Source organism: Musa acuminata, chromosome BXJ3-6 (assembly GCF_036884655.1).
Source record: "Musa acuminata AAA Group cultivar baxijiao chromosome BXJ3-6, Cavendish_Baxijiao_AAA, whole genome shotgun sequence".
In the NCBI taxonomy this organism is placed as follows: Eukaryota; Viridiplantae; Streptophyta; class Magnoliopsida; order Zingiberales; family Musaceae; genus Musa; species Musa acuminata.
The window spans coordinates 15,356,610-15,380,473 of NC_088354.1; the positions used below are offsets into that span (position 1 = coordinate 15,356,610).

The following is a 23,864-nucleotide window of genomic DNA, read 5'->3' on the forward strand; positions in this document are numbered from 1 at the left end:
GTAAAGAAGGCAAAGACTGAAGTATGGCCAAGGAAAGGGTACACTGTCAAAAGATAAAAGAAGAATTTTCCAGCCATAAATATAACTGTAAATGAAACATGCCTCCGAGTTGTAATTAGATGACCAACCTGTTCTTCTACATCGAATCATCTAGTAGTTGAGTTATTCGATGGATTTAAAACGTGCTCATTTATAGCTGAAGCTATTCTAGCATGTCATCTAAACTAGCAAAATGATGATGGATACAACAACAGAATGTTTAGCGACAGACGTATATAATCCATCCATGACAATAGAAAAGAACTAATTAAAAATTCGGTCCTCACTTCAGAAATTATCTTGATTCATCTGTCTCATTGTACTCGGGTGCCGCTCACCATGTATCACTAGCAAAATGATGATGGATAGAACAACAGAATTCGTCCATGACAATAAAATAGAACCACTTATTAATTCGGTCCTCAGTTCAGAAATTATCTTGATTTGTCTGTCTCATTGTACTAGGGTGCCCCTCACCATGTATCACTAGCAAAATGATGATGGATAGAACAACAGAATGTATCAGTGCAGGGCAGCCACCTGTTTCCCAGCTTCGACAGATCTAAGCACTTCTTCTCCCATCTGCTTGCAGCCGACCAACGTCTGCAAAACAAAGGAACACATAATGCACTGTCAGATGGAACATCAAGTTTTCCACCATAACATACCAGGCTCAAATTTGATTGTAGAAATCATTGAGGCCACTTTTAGTACTTCACTAAAGCACACTTTGACCAGCTTCCAAGACTTGGTTCAACTAAATGAGTATTTAGCTGAGTAATGCATGCTCAGGATTTTGCAGTCACTCCTGTCTTGAAGATATTAATTGCTGGCTAACATATAATGACTAATTGTCCAAGGCAGAAGCCAATCCACATGAATAGGATAAGCTTGCAAGTTGTATTTCTTGTAAATCAATCGTTTAAAAACTCAATCCCAAGTGTTAAAAGAAGCTGTTTTCAGGTTATAGAAAATAAAACTTAAATTAATTGCAAATTCAAATAGATCCATTTACCGTTTCGCCAGAAAAAATATCACCAGTTCGGAACCCTCTGTTCAAGGTATTTATAACTGCAGCTTCGATCCTCTTTGCAGCTTCTTCTTCACCTAGTCCATATCGCAATAGCATCGCAGCGCTCAGTACCGTCGCTAATGGATTCGCTTTGTCCTAAAATTAAGGTAAGGAAGATTCTGTATTAAGATGCACTAAATCTAGAGAGTAGAATATAGAGCGAGATGAGATCGGTTATGAATCTAACCTGGCCAGCGATATCTGGAGCAGAGCCATGGATGGGCTCAAAAAGCCCGGGACCCTAAGAATTGGGGAACAAAAATAATGAAATAAACATTAGTCTACATGAATCCATGTAAGCGTATTAACTTGGAAAACTAAGGAAACCGCAGATTTACGCATACCAAATCACCAATGCTGGCAGATGGAAGCATACCGATGCTTCCAGTAAGCATGGATGCTTCATCGGACAATATGTCACCAAATATGTTATTTGTCACAATAGTATCAAACTGCAAATTATGTTTAAAAATATTAACTGATGGTAAATATCATGTAGCATCATGTGCACTATGAGCTCAAATACCCAAGTTTCATGAAGAAAAGAAAATACCTGTTTTGGGTTTCGAATAAGTTGCATTGCTGCATTGTCCACATACATGTGGGACAACTCAACATCAGGGAACTCAGAAGCCAGCCCATTCACCCTTTTCCTCCATAGCATCGAAGCCTAAAATTCAATAGCATACTAGATTGGAATATAATTCTAATGCAACAAAAACAAAAATTATTCTAATCCAAAACAACCAAATACTGCAACTCTTTATTGAAGTTGTACTTGACTTGAACAGTAATTAAGAATATCATGAACTGGTAAATATCATGAAGTGCTCAAAAAATGTGGTATGAATATGAATGATGTTCCAATGGCTGTTCCAAAATGCACATTTGAGGTATTACTTACAAACTTAAACTGGAAAAACAAAAACAAAAAAAACCTTTTATAAATCTTCAATATTAGTAGCAGTTGTTTAGGTGTAAGGTTAGAGTGGCAATTACAAAATTATTTTGGAACAGATATTATGATTCTTATCGTTAGTATGCAAGTCGCACTTGGAAGTTAACCTATCTATGTATCATGAGTTCCAGCAAGAGTACCTCCAAAACGTTGGCTTTGTCAACAGAGCACAACTTGCCATGTCGTTTTCGAGCAACCTCAAATGCTACTCGTGCAATTCGGTCAATCTGTGGGGGAATTGCTAGAAATAGTCAAAAATATTTGCAAGAAACAAAATGCATATAAACTTAAGAAAAGGCAATCTAAAGATGACACAAGAGCACATGTTTCCTACTAATTATCAAAAGATACACTTTCATGTTGTTTCTACTTATTATCACCTCCTAATTATAGACTTGTTATTAGTGCCTTGGTACTTGCAAAGCATAGTTTTATAACCTACTGTATTCAAGAGGCTGTGACTTAAAATTACAATATGAAGAAAGCATAAGTAGCCTTTTTTGAAAAGAACATACTATATTGTGAATTAACAAATTCTACAGTTCAATCACTAATCATATGTTTGTTGAAAGAAGATAACTAAATACAAGAAAAAAGTTGATATACAGACAACTGAAATCCATCTTGCACAATGTGCACAAGAAAGAAAATGCAAGTCCAGGCACAGACACCAAGTGTCATAACTAAAGGTTCTTTTAAGACAGTTTCTAGAATAAATAGATCTTCTAGGCTAAGCTAACTGCAGCATGTTGATAGAACTCTCTGTCATTTAGTAGCTCTTGGTGCATAAACATTCATTTTCTTGCTTCACAATTATCATATATCCAGTTGTATAAGCTTAAATGAGCTTATACTGGAGAAATTTCAAAATCCTCAAACTTCAATACTGTTTTATTTCAAAGTTCAGATTTCTTTTTTTGTTTTTTGCCAGTTTCAGGTCCAGCCAGTAGTCCAACTCACATGCTTTTCAATGGTCAATAACAAGTATAATTTTATCATGTTTAAAAGTTAAAACATGTAAGTTCTTTATGCCCATTTTGTAAAATTTTCATAGCAACCGACCATCAAGCAGATCTTTGCTTTTACATCCTTTGTCCATGTGGAATCTAGAAAATGACAGTTTTGGAAAGAAAATAAAGAAAGCAGGAAATGAGTTTTGTCAGGATGGGAGTAAGTCCCGGGTAAATGAGGACCATGAGGAGTATATTATGTTACCGCTCACCTTCAATAACTGACAGAGAGCCTGTATCAGGCCCCACTTAAGACTAAGTCAACTGCAACTTTTGAGTTTATTAAGATGGCTGAAAGTATATCTAAAACGAATCAGTTTAAGCAGGTCTCCTCGAGACTGATAACTATCTTTTTAAAATTGGTTTCAACTGCTGTAACCAGAGTTCAAACCAGGTTTCTGCCTTGTTTCTCAATAAATTAATGGAGAACTTGCATATCATATAATTTTCATATGGTTAACATATCAAACAATTATTTACATAGTATTTTATCTGGTCTTAATCGGCCTGACTAGAATGTGAATGAGCCTTTCATTTTGATCTATGTATCTGTTTCCATAGTACAATTTGGTGTCTGAAACTGATATTGCCAAAGCTTTATTCATATACATGCAAAATAAGTTGTCCACAATAACACTAAATTTTCTATTACATTTGATGCTGCTTTTGCAAAGTGCTGAAAACCTTGATCTTTCTTTGGTTCATTTAACTAAATAGCCATAAAGGAAACTGTATAATAGAAGGGATTTTTTAATCTTCAATGTTTAGAAGCACGGTAAGGCACAAGAGGCAGTAAGACAATTTTACCCTCACTTCAACTGAGGCCCATAGGCTTTGTGAGGCATATGCTTTAGACACATTTAGTGAGCTTTTCCAAGAAGCCCACACAATGAAAAGGCATGCCCTATGTAATTCCTTATTAAAACTTCATCATTTTTAAGTATTCTCAATTTTGAACATTGAGCTTATGAGTTGTTTTGATTTAATGTTTATGTTCAGATCCCATTATCTTTATAATGCTGGATTTTCAATGATTTCATTTGAGACAAATTTTTTTTATATAATTATACAACTATAATCCTAAATGATGTCCTGAATTTGTTATTATTATTGTCACTTATCCATAAAATCTGCTTCTCTTAATTAATGAAGATTTTTACCTATCTTTCTGCTACTTAAATTTGCAATTAATAAGCAAAAGCAAAGTTTTGATTAAACTCTCCGTAAATGGCACATGCATCTATTTTTTGTTAATCCTTAAGATCAGTTTTTTATATATTTTCATGCTAAAAGAACTGTGAGTTTACAAAGTTATGTGCTCAATGATTCTAATCGCCAAGAAACCTTCGCATATTAAGCCTTAAGCTTTAACAAGGTGTTTGTCATGAGCATTTATTCTTATGTCACAACATCCAACCCTTTTTTTTCTCTTATCATTCTTCCTTGTAGTAACTTGCAATGAGAGTGGCCACAGGATATACCTTATTTCGTTATAACTTTTTTCATTTCTTTCTTTCAGGGGTGGGAAAGGGGTACAAGTGGGAAAAAGCAGTCAAAAAGCAACATTAACCGTCGCAATCTTTGTTAAATTTGCTCAAGTGTACCAGCAAAGTATCATTACTTTATGAGCAACTAAAATGTTGATGGGATCATGGGACATTTAAGTACTTTGTCTTTGGTGGGCATATATAATCTTTATGAAAGACATATTTCAAAGAACCTGAACACAAATAATGAAAGTCTTCTTTACAGAGAACAACAAAAGCACATGTGAAAACAGAACAGAGAAATTAATGATGCAAGCTCAGAAAAATCTAGAATAAGACTAGAATAAATAAAAATGAATCAGTTTGATTTTTAGCACCTCAGAAGCAGAATAGACTTCAGTATTGAATCCAATGTCCTCACCCCTGTCATTAGATCCAAAACCTCTTGGTTTTCCAAAATAAATTCCTAAGAGTGACCAACTTGTTATGGTTTATCTCACATTCTCTAGAATCATGGCACCAAGCCAGTTTTACAATGAAAATTAAAAATAAACCACATTAAACATTCACCTCCAGTAAGCTCTCTCACAACCATTATGTCAACTCCCTCTGCCACCTCTTTCTTCAAAGTTGATGAGTCTACTAGCTGATGAAAAGAACACAATACTGTATGATAAGGGAAGATGAATATTACACATCATCAATAATTCACTATGCTTATTATAAGATCAGATAATTTTAGGACAAGGTAGAAGTGCAAAAATGAATCAGTGCATCTAAGTTAAACAATATATAATCAAGAATACTATCAGAAAAAAAGCAAATAGGAAAAACACAACCATTTGATTTACTAACAAAGCTGCAAGTTATCCACAAGTTTGTCTCAATGTAAGGCAACACAAGATTGAATTAAATAAATTCAGAAGTGATGCAGTGATAGGAAACAAATAAAAGAACGATTTAATTTACTAACAAAGCTGCAAGATATCCACAAGTATGTATGAAAGCCAACACAAGATTGAATTAAATAAATTCAGAAGTGATGTGATGATAGGAAACATATAAAGGGGTAGTACATCAGAAAATATTTAAATAGAAGGTTGAAATACAAAGAAATATCACCTGATCAAACCTAAAATATAATAAACACTCGATAACATTATAAACACTAATAAGAATGTTATCTGCTCTTTGAGAAACATGCAATGCAAGTTGCCCACAAAGTGTAATGATTCGGGAGCAATTTAATTGGTTTATTAATAAAATTAATTTGATTAGTTTATGGATATTTTGCATATGTAATAAGTTGTCACATAACATATACTCAACGAGAAGAAAAACGAAACAAATGCAAAAAAAAATCCGATTAGAACTTTATTTCTTTATTGAAAATTGTAAATCTTGACTGAGATTAATCTCTATAAAGATGAAAGTTTATCAATCAAGAATATCATGAAGAGAGAGTCAATATTATTACTTTTTTAAAGAAAATATATTATATATTTAATTTGATACAATTGTAATCTTTCTTACGTCTGTATTTTCCTTTTTACTCTTGTATTTGGACCTATAAAAAAGGACTAAATTATTATAATGGGAATAATTAGAAGATGAATCAATAAATTGAGTTCTTTCCCACTAAGAGATGTGAGGCTACAATTATCTTTTTGATGGTATGAATTCATCATCCACCTGTGAGACATGCGAAGGTACAAGACATTCATCCTCGAAGTATTTTTCTTGAGTCAGAGTGAGTCTAGTAGTTGTCCCTTTATTTTTCTCTTATCTTTCGACTATTATCTTTCTCTTCCCATTTTTGTAGTCCTCTATCATAAAAATAAAAAAACCACCATTATTCGTCTTATATTAGATTTGGTATCAAAAATCTTAGTTTAGCCAAGATAATTTATAATCAAGGTTGATTTATATCTCCACTATATGAACTTGAGACGAGTTTTTATGCAACAAAAGCATATGATATTGGAGCAATTTAGTTGGTTTATTAATAAAACAAATTTGATTGATTTAGATATATTTTGCATATGGAATAAATTATCACATGACAACATCAACTCAACAATGAGAAAAATGAAGCAAATGCAAAAAAAAAAAAAAAAGATTAGATCTTTGTTGAAAATTAAAATCTTAACTGAAGATTCGACTCCATAAAGAAGAAAGTTTATCAGTCAAGAATATCATCAAGAGAAGGAGATTATTTTTCAAATAAAGTCTGAATTATTATCTTCTTCAAAGGGAACATATTATATATTTAATTTGATACAATTGTAATTTTTTATTTCTGTATTTTCCTTTTTATTCTTATACTTGAACCTATAAAAGGGTTTAGAACATTGATAAGACCTTAAAGTCTTATCATAAAAAAAGGAAGATAAAAGGGGATGATTACTTCGAGAGGATTGACCTTCTAGGATTTGACTACAGACTGGAATAATATTTCATTGATTGTCCAAAAAAAAGGGTTACATCACTATTTATAGAGTTCCACCTAGAGTCCATCAGGACTTGGACTCTTAATATTAAATAAACATTAAATAAACCTTTATCCGACTCTAACTGAACTAAACAAACTCAATAAGCATTATTCAAAAGCTCAAAAAATAAAGAGATCTTAAGGGATCTTAACAATTCCTCCCCCTTCAAATCAGCCTTGTCCTCAAAGCTGAGCAGCATCAAACTCGGGGAGCTTCTCTTTCAGCACTTTAGTCATAGGCTATATGTAATGCATCATAACCCGTTGATCAAGTAAGTATGGTCTCAATTTTTTGATTGTGTAAGCAATAGGTCGGTCGTTCAGTGTAGTAACCATTACAAGAAGCTCCTGGCCCTGTATAATCAATTTTATCTTTGAACATTTGCTATCACAAGTTAAAATCCGTCCATCAGCGATCTTTACTTCGAATCTACCACAACCTTCAATGTGGTGGGTCAATCGGTCAACAGTCTCACTGTTCATAAAATTATTAGTGCTACTAATATCAATCAAAACTATAATATGTTGATGTTCTAGAGTTCCGCCAACTTTCATAGTTTGCGGGTTAGAGTAGCCGATTAATGCATGCATTGTATGTATGGTAGGTCCAACATCTTTTCATTAGAATCTAATACCTTTATGATCGGAGTCCACATTCTTAGCTTCCGGTTCCTCTCTAATTGGTTCCATCATCAGAAGTTGCCCTTGTTTACATCAATGCTTCATACTCCACTTTTCATCATAGTACAAACCCCTTTCTGATCTTTCCTTGAGTTTTTCTTGGGTTAGTCTTCGGGTGTTAGGGTTTCGATTAGGACTAGATAGGGCGGGTGGCTTGCTGATCATTTGGTTGTTGTCACTTCTGTTTCCATGATTTTCCTTGCTAATTTTTTTCTCATGTAGATGTGCGAATAAGATCGCAGCTATCATAGTGCGGGGTTGACAACCCTTAACTTCACATCGAATATCTGGATTAAGTCCTTCGATAAATGTACACACGAGTTGTCGTTTAGACCAATCTCTAGCTTGATTTGATAATCTTTCAAACCTGCTCTGTGTTAGGATCCCTTTATTTACTGAGCTTTTGAATAATATTTATTGAGTCTGTTTAGTTCAGTTAGAGTCGGATAAATGTTTATTTAATGTTTATTTATTATTAAGAGTCCAAGTCTTTGTGGACTCTAGGTGGAAGTCTATAAATAGTTATATAACCCTTTCTTTTCAGCAATCAATGAAATATTATTCTAGTCTATGGACAAACCCTAGGAGGCCGATCCCCTCGAAGTGATCATCCCCTTTTATCTTCCTTCTTTTACGATAAGACTTTAGGGTCTTATCATTTGGTATCAGAGCAGCAATCCTCAGCCTTCTCGTTGTAGTTATCTTCATCTTAAAAAAAAAAAAAGAGAAGAAGAAGAAGCCACAACCATGCACCCCTGCTTTCAGCTAGCCCACCCGCCGCCGCTACTCTCCGACCAACGACCTACTCTGCCCCGCTTCCCGGCCAGAGTCCATCGCCGCCCGTCACCTCCCACCCGAGACACCACCGCTGCAAGGAGACGACGCTGACAGCGTCCATCCCAACCCTACTGCCACAGCCCCCTCATCGATGCCAGCCCTCGATGACCGTTGGTGATGTTGCTCCCAGCCACGCCACCACCATTGCCTCCTTCTCCACCACCGCCCACCTCCCCTTGGGCCGCAACCGCTCGACCTCCCCTCCTCGCGGCGACCAAAACAGGGCAACCGAGAAAGGGCCGTCGTTGCTATTCCCGACCAACGGACCACCCCCCGGCAGCGCCTAGCCTTGGCGACCCTTTGCTGCTCCTCGCCCTCGACGACCTTGCTCCCAACCGCACCGCCACTGCTGCCTCTCAACCCCGGCAACAACCTTTCCTTCCGCAGTGCGACAGAAACAGAGCTCCCTCTGTTGTCGCAGCCCCCCTTCGATCCTTGTCGTAACCCTCGTTGCCTCCTCCACCGCCACCGTTGCTCCCCGACCACCAACCTCCCCCTCTCCAACACCGCCGCCCCTGCTTCTGGACAACCCACACCCCTGCTTCCCTTCTTCCCCACCGTCGCTGCAAGGCAACTCCTCCACCGTCGCCGTTGCTTCCCGGCCGCTCGACCACCGCCACCACTGCTCCCCAGCTAGCGACCTTCGCCTCCTCGCTGCCCCATCTCGCTCGAGCGAGAAGGGCCACGACCGCTACTTTGTAGCCAGCGGACCACCCCCTCGTCGCTTCTACTGTCGGCGATGTTGCCCCCAACCGCGCCACCATCGCTGCCTCCCCTTGGGTCACAACTGCAGTCGCTCGACCATCCCTCCTTGTGGTGATCAAAACCATGGTATGCAATTTCGAATGGTACCGCCCGGTACGGGCAATATGTTCCGGTCCGACGGTACACCGATACGCGGACTGCCCACTACCGGACTATAGCAGTGCTACAGTACACACTGTAACATTGCTACAGTAAGAGGAAGAAATATATAAAACCGCTTGGTACGCCCTGGTGTATCGCTCGATATGCCCTGGTGTACCGCTCGATACACGATACCGTACTATACCGAGTCAACTTCGAAGCACCGATACGGTACGGTATTGCATACCTTGATCAAAACAAGGCAACCACGACCGCCGTAGCCACCGTCGTTAACTCAACCGCTCGCGATCTCTCGGCGTCACCAACGCCTCCTTCCGCAGTGCGACAAAGACAGAGCAACGCTGCCTTCCATCCGCGCCGTCGCAACCACCGCAGCGGCGAGCCCTCGGTGGCGCTGCCCCCCAGCAACACCACCATCGCTGCCTCCCAGCCCTCAGCAGCAACGATCCTTCCACGCAACAACCGCAACAAGCATCACTGCCTCCCACGCAACGACCGCAGCTACATCCCCGCATCCTCGTAGCAACTCTTCATTCCCACAGTGCTGCCACCGACTGCATCACAACAGCAGCATCGAATAGGGCAGTGATTGATGCCCTAGTCCCGACACCAGAAACAGGAGTTGAGATTACAAATTTGCAGTCTTACGCAATGGCCACCAATAACTCAGTGAAAGCACAAATGGAAGCATTGGAAATCAGAATTGAGAACCGACTACAAGAAACACTTAATGATTTCAAAAAGAGCCTACTGGAGAGCTTCAATAAATTTCAACAAGATGGGGGCTCAAGTTCTACGTTGCACAGATCTGGAAATACAGGAAAAGGACCCCAAAATTGTGACACAAACTACTCACACATGAAGGTGAAATTTTCGAGATGGGAATATGGAGATCCGACCAATTGGATCTTTAGGACAGAAATTTTTTTCCGTTTTTATATAACTCCAAAAGAATCCAAGGTGGAAATAGCCTCAATCCAACTAGAGGGAGATGCAATCCAGTGGTATGATTAGTATGAAACTTGCCACGGAGTTCCATTATAGGAGCAGTTCAAGAGAGGCTTCTTGTTCGCTTTGACCCATCAGAATATGAGAACGTTGATGGACAGCTCGCCAAAATTCGTCAGACTTCTACAGTGTTAGAATATCAGAGTGATAAAACCCTAAGGTATTATTGTAAAATAAAGAAGAGAAAGAGGATGATCACTTCGAGGGGATCGACCTCCTAGGGTTTGTCCACAGATTGGAATAATATTTCATTGATTGAAAAAAAGAAACGGTTATTTCACTATTTATAGAGTTCCACATAGAGCCCACCAAGACTTGGTCTCTTAATAATAAATAAACATTAAATAAACATCTATCCGACTCTAACTGAACTAAACAGACTCAATAAACATTATTCAAAAGCTTAGAAAATAAAGGGATCCTCAGGGATCCTAACAAATGATACCAAATGATAAGACCCTAAAGTCTTATCGTAAAAGAAGGAAGATAAAAAGGGATGATCACTTCGAGGGGATCGGCATCCTTGATCACTTCAAGGGGATCGACTTCCTTGATCACTTCGAGAGGATCGACCTCCTAGGGTTTGTCCACAGACTGGAATAATATTTCATTGATTGCCGAAAAAAAAGGATTACATTACTATTTGTAGAGTTCCACCTAGAGTCCACCAAGACTTGGACTCTTAATAATAAATAAACATTAAATAAACCTCTATCCGATTCTAACTGAACTAAACAGACTCAATAAACATTATTCAAAAGCTTAGAAAATAAAGGGATCCTAACAAACATTATAATGAGAATAATTAAAAGATTAATGAATTGATTTTTTTTCCCACCTTGTGTATGAGTGGTATGAGGTCACAATTATATTTCTAATGGTATAATTTCATCGTCAGCGTGCAAGACGTGCGGAGATACGATGCCTTTATCCTAGGAGTATTCCGCTTGAACCAGAACAAGTGTAGTAGTTATCTCTTTATTTTTTTATTATCTTTCTCTTCCCATCTTTCTAGTCCTCTATCATCAAAAAAAAAAAAACCTGCCATTATTCATCCTACATCAGATAACCTGACCAAGTTGAGAAGACATGCAATAGAAAATATTCTCTATAATAATTCAGACCAAATTAGGCAAGCCTGTCTTCTCAAAATTGTATGTTGAAAAGATCTTCAAGGCATATTAGACTCATTTGTGCAATCCACCATTGAAGTGCCATTTGGATGAAAAGACAATTGACATAGAATACTGGAACCAATTAAACACACCACCTAATTGAACTTCACAAAGAAAAATTCAGTGCAATCATGAGAAATTTAACATAATGGACAGTTGATTCACATTCATATCCTAAACAGTCAAATACGTAAAAGACACATGATAATATGTGCTCTTTTTTTATGGCCGACAACCAGAGTTAACTGTGTTCCATCCCATGGATCCGCTTGGTCCTTATTTTTGAACAGAAGTAGCAGTAGGACTTATTCTCATAAACCTTGTTAATTACCAGACAGCATATAGACCTTGCAAAAACAGAAGATAAACTATAGGAATTGCTCTTTCCAAGTCAGGCCACCTTAAGATGAAAATGGAACATGATGAACCAAAAATTCCACTTTTACTCTTTAGAAAATTTAATTACAACGTCATCTAAACATGTATGAAGCCACGGTACCTGTGGCAACACAGTAGCTGGCCTCAAGTTTGCAAACACGCCGAGACCCGCGCGAAGCTGAAGTAACCCAGTTTCGGGCTTCAGATGCTTCTCGTTAGCATCCCATTTATACCTAGAAGGAACCCCCATAAAAAGGTGTTAACCCCCGTAACCGAAGTCCAAGCCTAAAAAAATTCGGCCCATCAGCAAATACCCTCCGATGGCTCCCAAAAGGACCGCGTCCGACTCCTTGGCGGCTGCGAGGGTCTCATCCGGTAAAGGGACCCCCGTAGAATCCAGCGCCGCACCGCCGACCGGCACCTCCCGGAACCGGAACTCAATACCTGCAGAGAAAAAGCACAAGGAAGCCAACCTTCTGAGCCCTTAGATCGCACAAACCCTAAACCCTAGGAAAAGGAAGGATCTTTTGTCAGGGTCCAATGCCTTGGAGAGAGCCAACGAGGGAAAGGACGTCCTTGGCGACCGAGACGACCTCAGGGCCGATGCCGTCCCCGGGGAGGAGGGTAATGCTGTAGCTCCGTCGGGGCGAGGCGGCGGCTGAGCAGCGGATTCTCGCCGACCGCCAAGGATGGACCAGTCTCCGCGAGCCCAGGATTAGGGTCTCGAAGGGCCGGGAAAGGTTCGCCTGCACAGCCGCCGCCATACTCAGTGCCTGTGGACTTCGAGACCCGATGACGCAAAACAGATCCCATTCTCAGGTATGCGAATTTTATCTGAACGGAAAATAGAATATATATATATATATATATATATATATATATATATATACGATTTATACAAAAATTGAAGATGTTGAAATTAAAAATTTGAGATAGGTCTTTTCGGTAATGATCAAGTTCATTTGATTTATTTATATAATTATATAAGTCAACTTAAATGGTTGATCGAAGGAGATCAGAACACCTCTTATTATCATAGTATTATTGTCCTTAATAGACGTATCAATCGTATTCATTGGTATTTAAAGTGGATTAGGAGATTGTCGCTGATGTGTATAAAATTTTAGATACCTGTGTGACTTTTTATAAAAAAAAAAAAAAATAGATCAATTTTAAAATTAATGATAACTAAAGAGATCTTATCATTATAACTAAATCTATATCGCATCTAATGTACACTAATTGATATCTTGTTTGTTTTTCGTTCTCTAATAAGAAATTATGTACAACTATTACTAATATCCATTACTATTTTATTCCATAATAGTAATTTTAATGATGGCTTTACAAAGAAATAATCCAAGTTTCAGCTAATCAATCATATTTATCCCATTCGCTTGGGGACAGATAATAATGCTGCCTATTCCCTTGCAATGCATGCTAAACTTACAAGTAGGGTGTGGAAGTCTCCACGGCCTCGTTCCCATCTTCTATACTTGGGTACATTCCAAAATCTAGAACACTTTCCAAACTCTCAGCAACTTTACTAACGACTGATCTCAACGCACCCCAGCCATTATCTTTGCAAGTAACATTCAAATTAATTGTAAGAACATCTAAAGGAGAGAGTCTTGATTCTAAAGATACAACAGATTTTCAAAATATATATATATATATGTTGGATAAATTCCTATATGTGAATCTGACGGTCAATTTCGGTACTACTAATAACATTCTAATACCTTTGTGGATGAGAAGAGCACTATGCCTGAGATAGATATGGATTCTAACAGTGAAGAAACCAATCATATAAATATAAGAAGCTCGCTAAATTATCTGTCTCGCACCTTAATGAGGATAGGATGATGATGGCAACCAAGGCAAGGCGGAGCACTGAAATTAAAAGACAATTCTTCTTCTCTTCTTTTTCGGTGAAGGAAGCAAGACAGACGAGCAAATTGATAATCTATTTGGACATTTAGGTAACCTCAGAAATCAACATAAACTGCACACAAGTAATTTCCAAAGAGGCCAACAGCAAATTGCCATGAAATTAACAGACCAATGTCAACGACTGAAATTTTTATCCTGCTTCAATCGAAGAAATTACCGTCCAAACTAAAACAGTCATTAGACTTCATATCAGCAAACAGCAACTGTGTCATTACAGGCGCATTTGCCACCGAAGCCGTGGACAAGGATTTAAACAGTCGATGATGCAGAGTCAAGGTACTTGACTGCTATCTTAATTCATTTGATGTTTCCGTTGCACAGGTGAACCGTTCCGTTGCTGTAGATCTCCTTGCGTTTCAGATTCACCCTGTTTAATCCCCAAATACGGATCGTGTGGTCGTCACTGGCGGATGCAAGCATGTGAGGATTCGATGGGTTCCAGCTGACACAGTTGACGGTGCCAGAATGACCAGGAAGAGTTTGAATAAGATCTCCTGAACTTCGATGCCATATGTACACCTGATAATAGGGATCTCACCAAAATCAATAAGACAAGTTATCAAGGTTCAACACTAAAAATATCTGTATTTCTTGAGGAAAGAGGACCAATACCTTGCGATGACATTTACTTGTAGCAAGTTGAAATTTGTTGTGTGTATAGTTTAAGAATTTCAAACATATTTTCCTAACCCAGATTGAGGTTTTTTGCAAGCATAAAAGAGTAAACTATAAGTTGACTAGCGGAAAATATAACTGTTCCTAAAAGAAACAAATTTGATTTATTCATGTTCTTGCATATCTGGTCCCTTAGGTTTAGCTGAAAAATGAATAGTTATTCATAAAGAGGATGATCTACTTTTATAAAATATTGCTGAAGATATCAATGTTCAATATTATGAATTCAAAAGCACATATGAAAAGGAGAAACAACAGACATTATTGCTTGAATTGTCCAAATCATTAATATTTCATGATGGCCTAAATTAGACAGTAGAGATGATTATTATTTTTCTAAGCAGTCATTTACCAAGCTATCGACTAAAAAATAGTTAACAGACAATTTGCACAAAAAGTTGGTGCAGCTAAGATACAAATGTTTAGATAGACATGGAAATATTGGGAAAGACAGCAAAAATACTAAACTTTCCATTTGTGAACAGTTGTGTTAACCTGATAAGTGATATAATTATTGAGAATCATCTAAGACAATATGAGAATATTTAAAGAAAACTTATAACTGTGACTAAATGAGGTAAATCTATTAATTCTAGTGCTGCAAGAAAAGTTAGCAAATTTATAAAGCTTAACTAAAAAAAATAAAAGGCTAAATGCTCTTTGATTTAAATAGAGGTATTACTTTATATAAAGGACATTATGGTTTGTCGTTGTACAAAACATGCAGCTTAAAAGTCACCTGTTATAACTACTTCTGTATTTTCCATTGGTAAACAGAAAAAGAAAAAACATCAAGAACAATCTCAAGCAAATAACAGGTATTTAGAATATCAAGACAGGAACATGTTTAAATCCCTTGCGCCCAGGAATGCAGATCATCTGGCCAGGTGATAAGAGGCATTAGCATTGGTCCAAAGCCTCACATGAAATACAAGGTCAAACATGAGAGGCAGACATCGAAGAAACGACATCGATATGAAGTCTCAAATGAATTGCATGGTAATAATATGACAGGCTAGTACATACAATTATTTCTCAGCCTATGCAGCATGAGCTGATAGATCATATGCCTTGCCAGCTTCGCACAACCCAAAAGACTGTTATCAATAGAACATCAATTTCCAGATTCCTTAATTGTTTGATCATAGATTTTTGTATCAATACATACTAAACAATAGTGACACTAGTCATTTATCAGACATTTTAAGACATGCCAGCATCAAGACAACAGCAACTTTTTCTGACTGCATTACACATAACATGATCACAAATCTCCTAGGTTCAGAACTTCCTCTAATTGTCACATTGGACAATAGCAGCCAAAAGAACTGGTCACAAGTCATCAAAGCCTGTGGATTTTCTTTTCCAAAACTCTCATGCGGTGCGTCCACAAAGTGAAAATTTAATTTACAAAATCGAAGTATTGTGTATATTTAACTTCCTAAGGAACAAATTGAGCAGAGCAAAAAGCATCAATAAAGATTCTCAAGCAATTAAGCAATTTTGAAACTTATTAAAGCATACAGTAAGAGTAGGAAGAATGTATTTGCAAAGCAACTCTATCAACATCCACAGCTGCAAGTTCAAGGTAATAGATGTATACAGTTCATAATGTCTTTAGTGGCAGTTGCATACCTGTGAATCTTCACTTCCACTGGCAATGAAAGCCTGCTCAGTTCCTCCAAAACAAGACCTTATTAAAAACCGACTGCGCTTGTGACCTTTATATCTGGTAACTAGTTTTGGATCATCCTTTATGTTCCACAAATGAATCTCCTGGTTTATCAGATTTATAAGCAAAAACTTATCATCCTTTGATAGTGAGAATGAAGTAATTGTCTGTTCCTCTTCTATCAGCCTCTCAGTCTTTGTTTCCCTATCTAGCAACAAAATCACAGTTTCTCGGCACAAACTTATCATATGTCTACCATCTTTTGTGACAGCAACATCAGAAGTTTTACTTGTTCGCTGCCCTTTCCAAGAATCCAGCTCCTTTCCATCCAAATCCCAGAAGCAAATAGTCCTATCTGTAACACCAGAAAAGAGTTCTTTTCCATCCGGAAACCAGCCACAGGATATCAATCCAACACCATTTTTTTCATATACATGGAGGCATTCACCAGAGTGAACGTCCCAGCGCCTAACAACTTCTTCCATTCCACAAGTTAGAAGCTGGCTGTCATCAGGGCTCCAAGCAACCATTAGAACAGGCTTCAGATGACCAGATAGCTTGTGCTTCAGTGTTAGTTCTCCATCTTCACGAACCTAATGCAATATATAACATGTACTTCAGAAAAGAAAAGTTAACGTCTACTACAGCAAAACCAATATTACTCTTACCGCGTTAAACAGATAGTGTTTACCTTTATCACATTACATAGTTGCATTACATTGATCAGGAAATATTGTAATGTTGCAAAGCATGAAAATACATTTTAGACATTAGTGGGTCACTAGGATACAATCAAAACAAATGCAAGTCATGACAAATAATATCTATCAGACCATCTATAAAGACAAGTAAATACTGCAATGTGTAAATAAAGATTTCCCAACATGCCTCAACTTTTCTACGTCGTGGTCTCATGTTCCCTGCAACAGCTAAAAACAAATCAAGCTCGTTTACAATTTTACTAGATGCTCTATCGAGTATAACATGATATGATACCAACAGCACCAATAATGATATGCCAATTGTACCTTGTAATGGCCATCTTAATGTATTATCTAACAAATGAGGGAAAATTATCTTGAATCATTTTCCATACTCAAGGAAAATAAGACTTGGAAGGTCCAGTTATCACAGAGACAAAAAGATATTTCTCCAATAAAAGCTTCATTCATTATTCATTCAACATGATGATTCCCACTTTGGATATATCTGTGTGTATATTAAAACAAAAGATCAATCAGTTAAATGCAAAATGTCATATTCACTGCTGAGCATATGAAGCATCCAAAAAAGTAAACCTCAACTGTCATTGATGTCAAACAAGCGTGCTAAAATGGAGGAACTAAACCAATTAAATCAAATTACAAGAAACTTTACCTCCCATATAATTGCAGATCTATCAATTGACGATGATGCCAAATATTTTCCTTGGTTTGAGAACTGCAAAAACCATACTTCATCATGGTGTTCTCGCAATACCTGTAAAAATTCAGTAAGAATAGTTCAGAAGTACACAAAACAGTTACATTCACTTATTAATTGTCTATCAAAAACACATTACTAGAAATGCTTCAATGATTTGGAACCCCACTACAAACCCATCCCAAACCAAAGGCCAAAAATGTAAAATAATTAGGGCCTGATCAAGTATTTAGAAAGTTCATATTGACTAGGACCTCCTTTACAAATATCATATATCTAGTATGAAGGAATGTTGTTTTGGGTACTAGATCGATATCAGTCCCTTGTTGGACCAAAATATGCATCGACGTGTAACGACACACGAAACACCAATTGCTATTTTGAATGCGAAAAAAAGAGGAAAGAACATATGGCGATGGAGAAAGAGAAGGAAGGAAGAGGAAAGAAGAGGCAACGGGGGAAAAGGAGAGAAGGCAGTAGGGAAGAGGAGGAAGGTGTTAGACGAAGGAAGAAGAGGAGACAACAGAGGAGGAGGAGGAAGGATGAAGAGGAAGAGGAGGAAGCATACTGCATGCAATGGGTGGCAATGAGATAAGGTAATGGTGAACGGTCACGGCAGGGAGGTATGCGATGTCAATCAGTAGCGACGATTCCACACTCCTTGCACACAAAGAAGAGGGGTCGTGTTCACGAGCCCTAATCGGCGAGAAAATTTATTTTTTATTATTTTTTATTTTCTAATGAGTTGGACCATACTATCCGAAACGGGGGCAGTCCATGTACCCATTCACATCCTGATTGGTATGTACCGCCTTTTCATATCAATCCGATGAAACATCACTCCTTGTCCGATATCCATATTTAATGATAGTTGACAAATTCTGCTTGCTTTGGATATATTAAAATTGTGAAAATAACTGGATGCATAGATTACAAACCTAACTTGATGCATTGCGATGGTAAATCCATGTAGAGCACTATATAAAAAAGTTCAAAATGAATAGTCACATAATTCTAAGTTCCAAGTAGTATCAGATGGAATCCTACAAGATTTGATTCAAGACATCCCTGCAATTCAAGATATTCAATATATATGCTTTGACGGGCGCCCAGCGTTAGGCAAGATTTATCATACAACAAAAAAATGGTCACAAATCATTACAATTTTATAATGGCTGGAGAATCATATTGAATCTAAGTATGCTTTCAATAGAATTAAATTTCACAAACATATTTTAGTTCCTCATCTCTCTTTTAGTCATATTCCTTTGGTTGTTACCCTTACTTTATGATAATGTTAACCTAAAATGGAAACAATATCTTCAACTCCTTACAAGTGAGAAGAGAAGAGAGCAGAGTGATGAAAAGCAAAAGAAATCTTGTCTCTAACAATGCAATAGCTTATTGTAATTACATGAAGTTTCCAAGCAGCCAAAGTTCTTTCCTCATTAGAGGATAAAAAAGGATTCCCTTGGTGAGATACAATGAGGTTGGAACCTAGATGACAGAAAAAACAGCATCGAAGAACAGATAATCAAGTAAACTAATTACCTAGCTTCTCTATTGCTAAAATATCTTAAACTATTTTCCTGCAGATGCCTCAGAAACCAGAAAAACAATACAAATGAGGAATAGTTCTCCTATTGTATGCTTTAAAAATGAAACTTACAACACCTCTAATGGGAAATGCCGAGTTTTGCAATATTTTAGTAATAGCATAGTTCACTGTTATCATGTAAAGTGTTAAGAAGTTAAAGACATTGTAAAAATTAGAAACTATGCTGGGAACAGATAACATAGCTCGCAAGCTGCAAATCTATCGACCATAAAGTCATTCACTGCAGAGGAGATAGGCTTAAGCAAGAAAGAAAGCATTTCTATTTTGAGGATATAGCACATTAGGTATCATTTTCATGTCAGCTCTTTCAATATATGATGGTTTACTATGAATCGTTGGAATCTTGCAGTATTCATGTCAACCTTTCAGAAACACCTTGACAAAAATTGAAAAGGCCAAACTTCATTCTTCTGAAATTTTAATGCTAGTAATATGTATGAAAACTATGTTGATCACTCCAACACATATTGCAACTGTATATGCATGTACAACTACAAATGTTCTTCCAGAAATCCTTGTGGTAGATAAGTTCCCATATAATCCACCCTCCAAGATATTTGACCTTGGCAGGCTTTTCTGAAAAATGAATGGATTTTCTACTTTGCATGAATCATGACCATGACCAAGGGTTTAAATGTCCGCCTACTTATGGTTTTGGCAACCAGTTGGAAAGGTGCAGTACTGGTACACCGATCTGCACCACTTGGTATCACAAAAAAATAATAAAAATTAAGCACTGGCGTATATTATTTGATACCCAACTTTGGTTGGACCAGTAACTGCCGATCGGTATTGGTCCAACCAGAATTTATAACCTTGATCATGATGCTATTGTTACTACTGATTTCCACTCTTGGATCAAACTCTAAATATTGCACCTTTTTCACAAGTTACATCATCTCATTCTCCACCTATCTTTGACTATCCTCCATGCTCTGTGTTCCCATTTAACAAAAATCAGTATTCTGTTGTAGCATACTTGTGTTAGTCAAAGAAAACATCCAATTGGAATCATTCAATATTCTCTTCTTGAAAATGATTCAAAGTACCAACACCCACATTCATTTCCAGGAATCATCTTCTTTGCCATCCAAAAGTGAGTGTATAGATTGTGCATTAAAATTTTCAGTACATGAATGCAAACATAACTTTCTCAAAGAAGTTTCAAACAACTATATCTGTTGAAAATGGCATTTGAACAAATGTGCAAGAAGAAACAAGTGGACATGGAGATTAGCATGCTTATGTGTGAGAGAGTTTAAGAAAAATCACTAAAAAATTATTTCCAACCTGAGTTGTATGAGAAGGTAGCTGGTCCTTTCCACACTGATGATCAGTGTACAATGAAAAACAGCTTTCATGGGAGTTGTGAAAGTAGCAAGCTTCTCTTTGGACTCTAAGTGCCTGTTCAACCAAGTGCTCCAGTCTCCTTTCAGGTATCATGATCGATGGAGGAAGCAGTTTCTGCAATTCCTCTAAAAGCCTCATTCGTGCATTTGAAGTTTCTATTTCCAAACTAGCAAACCCAAGTAACATATGCTGTGAAGGAGATATGACACAACAGGAAAGCTCATGCACTCGCTTTTTGTTAATGCTAAGTGGAGTGATATCACTTCTCAATGTGTCCAATGCTTCCATTACCCTGTTCTTTCCCAAAAGTTCTAAGAACTTTTGCTCCAAAATTAAAAAGGATGCAGACTTCAGAATATTTTCATCATCAAGACCTATTTTTTGCAGTGCAATCACACTTTCATCCCAATTCCCTTCAAGAACTTGCTTCCGGAAGATATCGACTGCAGAAGAGTGCAAGGGTATTCCTGACTCTTCCTCCAGAACTGCTCCACTTCTCTCATAACCAAGAGAATAAAGAGCCTTGGTAATAATTCGCACAAATTCTACTTTCTTAATAACTCCTTTAGAACCGACCATGTCTTCTCTCCCTTGGGATGGTAAAGGCCTGGCCATTAGGCCTCCCAAAGGATTGATGAACTCAGAAAGAGACGAAGTATTTGAGAGGTTCTCCAATTCTAGTGAGGATGTTTTGACACGTTTTGAGGGTGGTTCATTGTCTTCTACACCTCCCATGAAATGCCAGAATCAGCCCATATATATCTAAGTGAACAAGATATAAGCTGCAAACAACATAGATTCCAATGTTCTGGAAAGCTAGAGAAACTGATATGAAAAAGAATTCCTGCATCGAAAAAAAGAAAGAAAGGTTATCCCAAAACTTATGCAACTAGTTCATCAAAATCATTACCAAATGCATAAACCTAAAAATTAACAAAGTAAGAGAAAAGGAAAAGAAGTTATATAAAAATCAGGAAGCCCTAGATAAACAAATTTATAAAATTTCACAAAGACAGCAAATGCACAACAGCAATTGAGGGTATTCTTATCCTTAGGGTCACCAACATGACAACAGAAAAGGATCAAGCTTGGGATCATCCCATGTTGTGGTCCAGTCAGATTATTTATTTCTCTCATTAGCAAGTTCTCTTCTCTAAGAAGCTAGAACCTTCTTGGTTGTGTTTGAGTATATACAATGAATGAAAGCTTTTCTGTCATTAACCCCATTAAAGAGACAGAACAAGCAACTATAGAACTACAGAGATGGAGCACACAGCAGTGAACTGGAGATCAAGCAGAGCTTTAAAGTATGTTCTATTTACCTCTTTTTCATGCAGGAGCAGAAGACAGGGACGAAGTGACTAACTTTTTTGCTCCGTTTTACAGTTTGAATGAGATAAACATGTAGAATTACAGAATGTAGGTTCCACACAGTATTAGACAATGACTGAAGCTATAGAGAGACAGGTCAAAAACAGAAGAGCAATCCTTTACAATCTCCAGATCCACTAGAATAATTATGCAGCAAGAAGTTCAACTGACCACACACATTGAACAGATGAGGGTAGCAGTGATCAGATGATCCATTTATGGTTCAGAAAATTACATTTGAGTTATCTAGAAGTCGTCTTTTTTGCATCAGAACAAAGAACACACAATCATCCAAAGAAACAAAGGGAATCTAAATATGTTCCCATAAAATGAGCAGCTTAGCCACAATCTCTCAGATAAAACGATCATTTTGCTCCTAAGATTTACCACGGCAAGAAATAGGCACCTTCTCCTCCCAAAAACATCATCTACACAACAAAGCAGAAACGAATCCACAGTTGCCAGGGCATATTCCATACCTACAGCTAGGGAACTCCCCCAAGGCATCAACTTTCCTTCCTCCGTCGGAATTCCAACAATCAACAGGAAAGGTTTCAAGAACTACGACAATCTAAGCATCCAGAATCAAGAAAAAACACCCGGTGCATCAAAACACCAGCACAACAATACAACAAAGGGAAAAATAATAGATCAATAGGAGAATCGCACCCTTCAACTCTACTACGAAATCAAGTGCTCGAGGATCTAGGACCTAATCAGGAACAGCAGAAATCGGTGGAGAAACCCTCAATCAAGCACCGACTTAGAGGCCCAAACAGGGGAAATCCCTCGATCCCAAGCGGCGATCGGGGTATGAAACTCGATTCCAGCCCCAAATCCTCAAATCCCAACGATAAACCCCTCACACCAAGCGATTGGGTTGGATTCTGGCACCACCCGCAGGGCAACCGCAAGGAATTGGTTCCAAATGGGTCAGCGGTTAAACCACAGAAGCAAGCAAGGAGAGAGAGAGAGAGATTAGAGAAAAGGAAACGAGATATAGGAGCAGACAATAACGGTATTTATAGCGTAGGAGGAAGGAAGGGGAAGGGGATGAGGAAGAGGAAGGGGGAAGAGGAGGTGTGTTAGGCTTTGGTGAGCAAAATATTTTCTTATAGGTGATGAAGTGTTTGTTTTGATCAAAATGCAAATAAATACTACATCACATTGTAAAATTTATCAAAATATCTTAAAATTTTATGGGTATCTTTGAATTTGATCAGTGCCTTTCCATTTTTATAAATTTATTCCATATTTTTTTAAAAAATTATTCCATTTTCTTTTTTTAATTTTTTATAAAAATATCATGCACTCATGGTTTTTTTTTTTTTTGTTTGACATTTGACCTTCTAATTAGATCTCACACACCTAGAATAAATTTGGCCATAAAAAATGTTTTACTAATATTATTTTTGTTATCAAAATTCATAAATAATTCATCGAATAGTAAAACTTGTCAAAATAATCTAAAAGTTTTTCGATATCTTTTAATGAGATCCGAATGAACATATATCAGTGTTTTGCTATTTTAAAGTTTTTTATATTTAAAAAAAAAAAATAGTTCATGTATAGTGTGCCATTTTCTAATTTTTTAAAACTTTTTAATTTTTTACAAAAATATCATGCACTCATGTAATGATTTTTGATGATTAATCTTCTAATAAGGTCATAATCGCCTATTAAAAATTTGACTCTTAAAAAATATTTTCTTATATGCGATATATTATTTTTGGTCAAAATAAAAAAAATAGTGCATCACAAAGTAGGATTTATCAAAATATCTTATAATTATATAAATAT

The 23,864-nt window shown here is 37.2% G+C and overlaps 2 protein-coding genes across 6 annotated transcripts; both read right to left on the reverse strand.

The window, feature by feature from the left end:
• Nucleotides 1-381: 381 nt before the first annotated feature.
• LOC135639737 (3-isopropylmalate dehydrogenase 2, chloroplastic-like) lies at nucleotides 382-12,816 on the reverse strand. Its single transcript, XM_065153613.1, has 11 exons — nucleotides 12,548-12,816; nucleotides 12,318-12,447; nucleotides 12,125-12,236; nucleotides 5,137-5,212; nucleotides 4,944-5,032; nucleotides 2,210-2,296; nucleotides 1,665-1,781; nucleotides 1,456-1,563; nucleotides 1,299-1,352; nucleotides 1,055-1,207; nucleotides 382-642 (listed from the first exon to the last, which is right to left on the reverse strand). The coding sequence occupies exons 1-11, from the start codon at nucleotides 12,765-12,767 to the stop codon at nucleotides 562-564; spliced, it is 1,227 nt and encodes a 408-aa protein (XP_065009685.1). The 5' UTR covers nucleotides 12,768-12,816; the 3' UTR covers nucleotides 382-561.
• Nucleotides 12,817-13,998: 1,182 nt separating this feature from the next.
• On the reverse strand, nucleotides 13,999-23,171 carry LOC103988547 (WD repeat-containing protein 26 homolog). 5 transcript variants are annotated; one of them, XM_009407102.3, is made up of 6 exons: nucleotides 22,734-23,171; nucleotides 22,544-22,635; nucleotides 20,634-21,537; nucleotides 17,681-17,782; nucleotides 16,267-16,896; nucleotides 13,999-14,475 (listed from the first exon to the last, which is right to left on the reverse strand). In XM_009407102.3, the coding sequence occupies exons 3-6, from the start codon at nucleotides 21,426-21,428 to the stop codon at nucleotides 14,254-14,256; spliced, it is 1,749 nt and encodes a 582-aa protein (XP_009405377.2). In that variant the 5' UTR covers nucleotides 21,429-21,537; nucleotides 22,544-22,635; nucleotides 22,734-23,171; the 3' UTR covers nucleotides 13,999-14,253. The 5 variants fall into 5 exon arrangements, with proteins under 5 accessions (XP_009405377.2, XP_009405378.2, XP_009405376.2 ...); XM_009407103.3 differs by lacking the exon at nucleotides 22,544-22,635; XM_009407101.3 differs by having other exon boundaries at nucleotides 22,544-23,171.
• Between the last annotated feature and the right edge of the window lie 693 nt (nucleotides 23,172-23,864).

Bases quoted from the DNA above. Each gene is read 5' to 3' on its own strand.
- LOC103988547 (XM_009407103.3), bottom strand. From the start codon at position 21,428: ATGGGAGGTGTAGAAGACAATGAACCACCCTCAAAACGTGTCAAAACA. The intron at 17,783-20,633 runs GTTGGAAATAAT...GAATTTTTACAG, and splicing joins TACCTTCTCATACAACTCAG to GTATTGCGAGAACACCATGA. The intron at 16,897-17,680 runs GTAAAGTTTCTT...ATATTGCATTAG, and splicing joins GATCTGCAATTATATGGGAG to GTTCGTGAAGATGGAGAACT.
- LOC135639737 (XM_065153613.1), bottom strand. From the start codon at position 12,767: ATGGCGGCGGCTGTGCAGGCGAACCTTTCCCGGCCCTTCGAGACCCTA. The intron at 1,353-1,455 runs GTATGCGTAAAT...CCCAATTCTTAG, and splicing joins CTGCCAGCATTGGTGATTTG to GGTCCCGGGCTTTTTGAGCC. The intron at 643-1,054 runs GTAAATGGATCT...TTTGTTTTGCAG, and splicing joins ATATTTTTTCTGGCGAAACG to ACGTTGGTCGGCTGCAAGCA.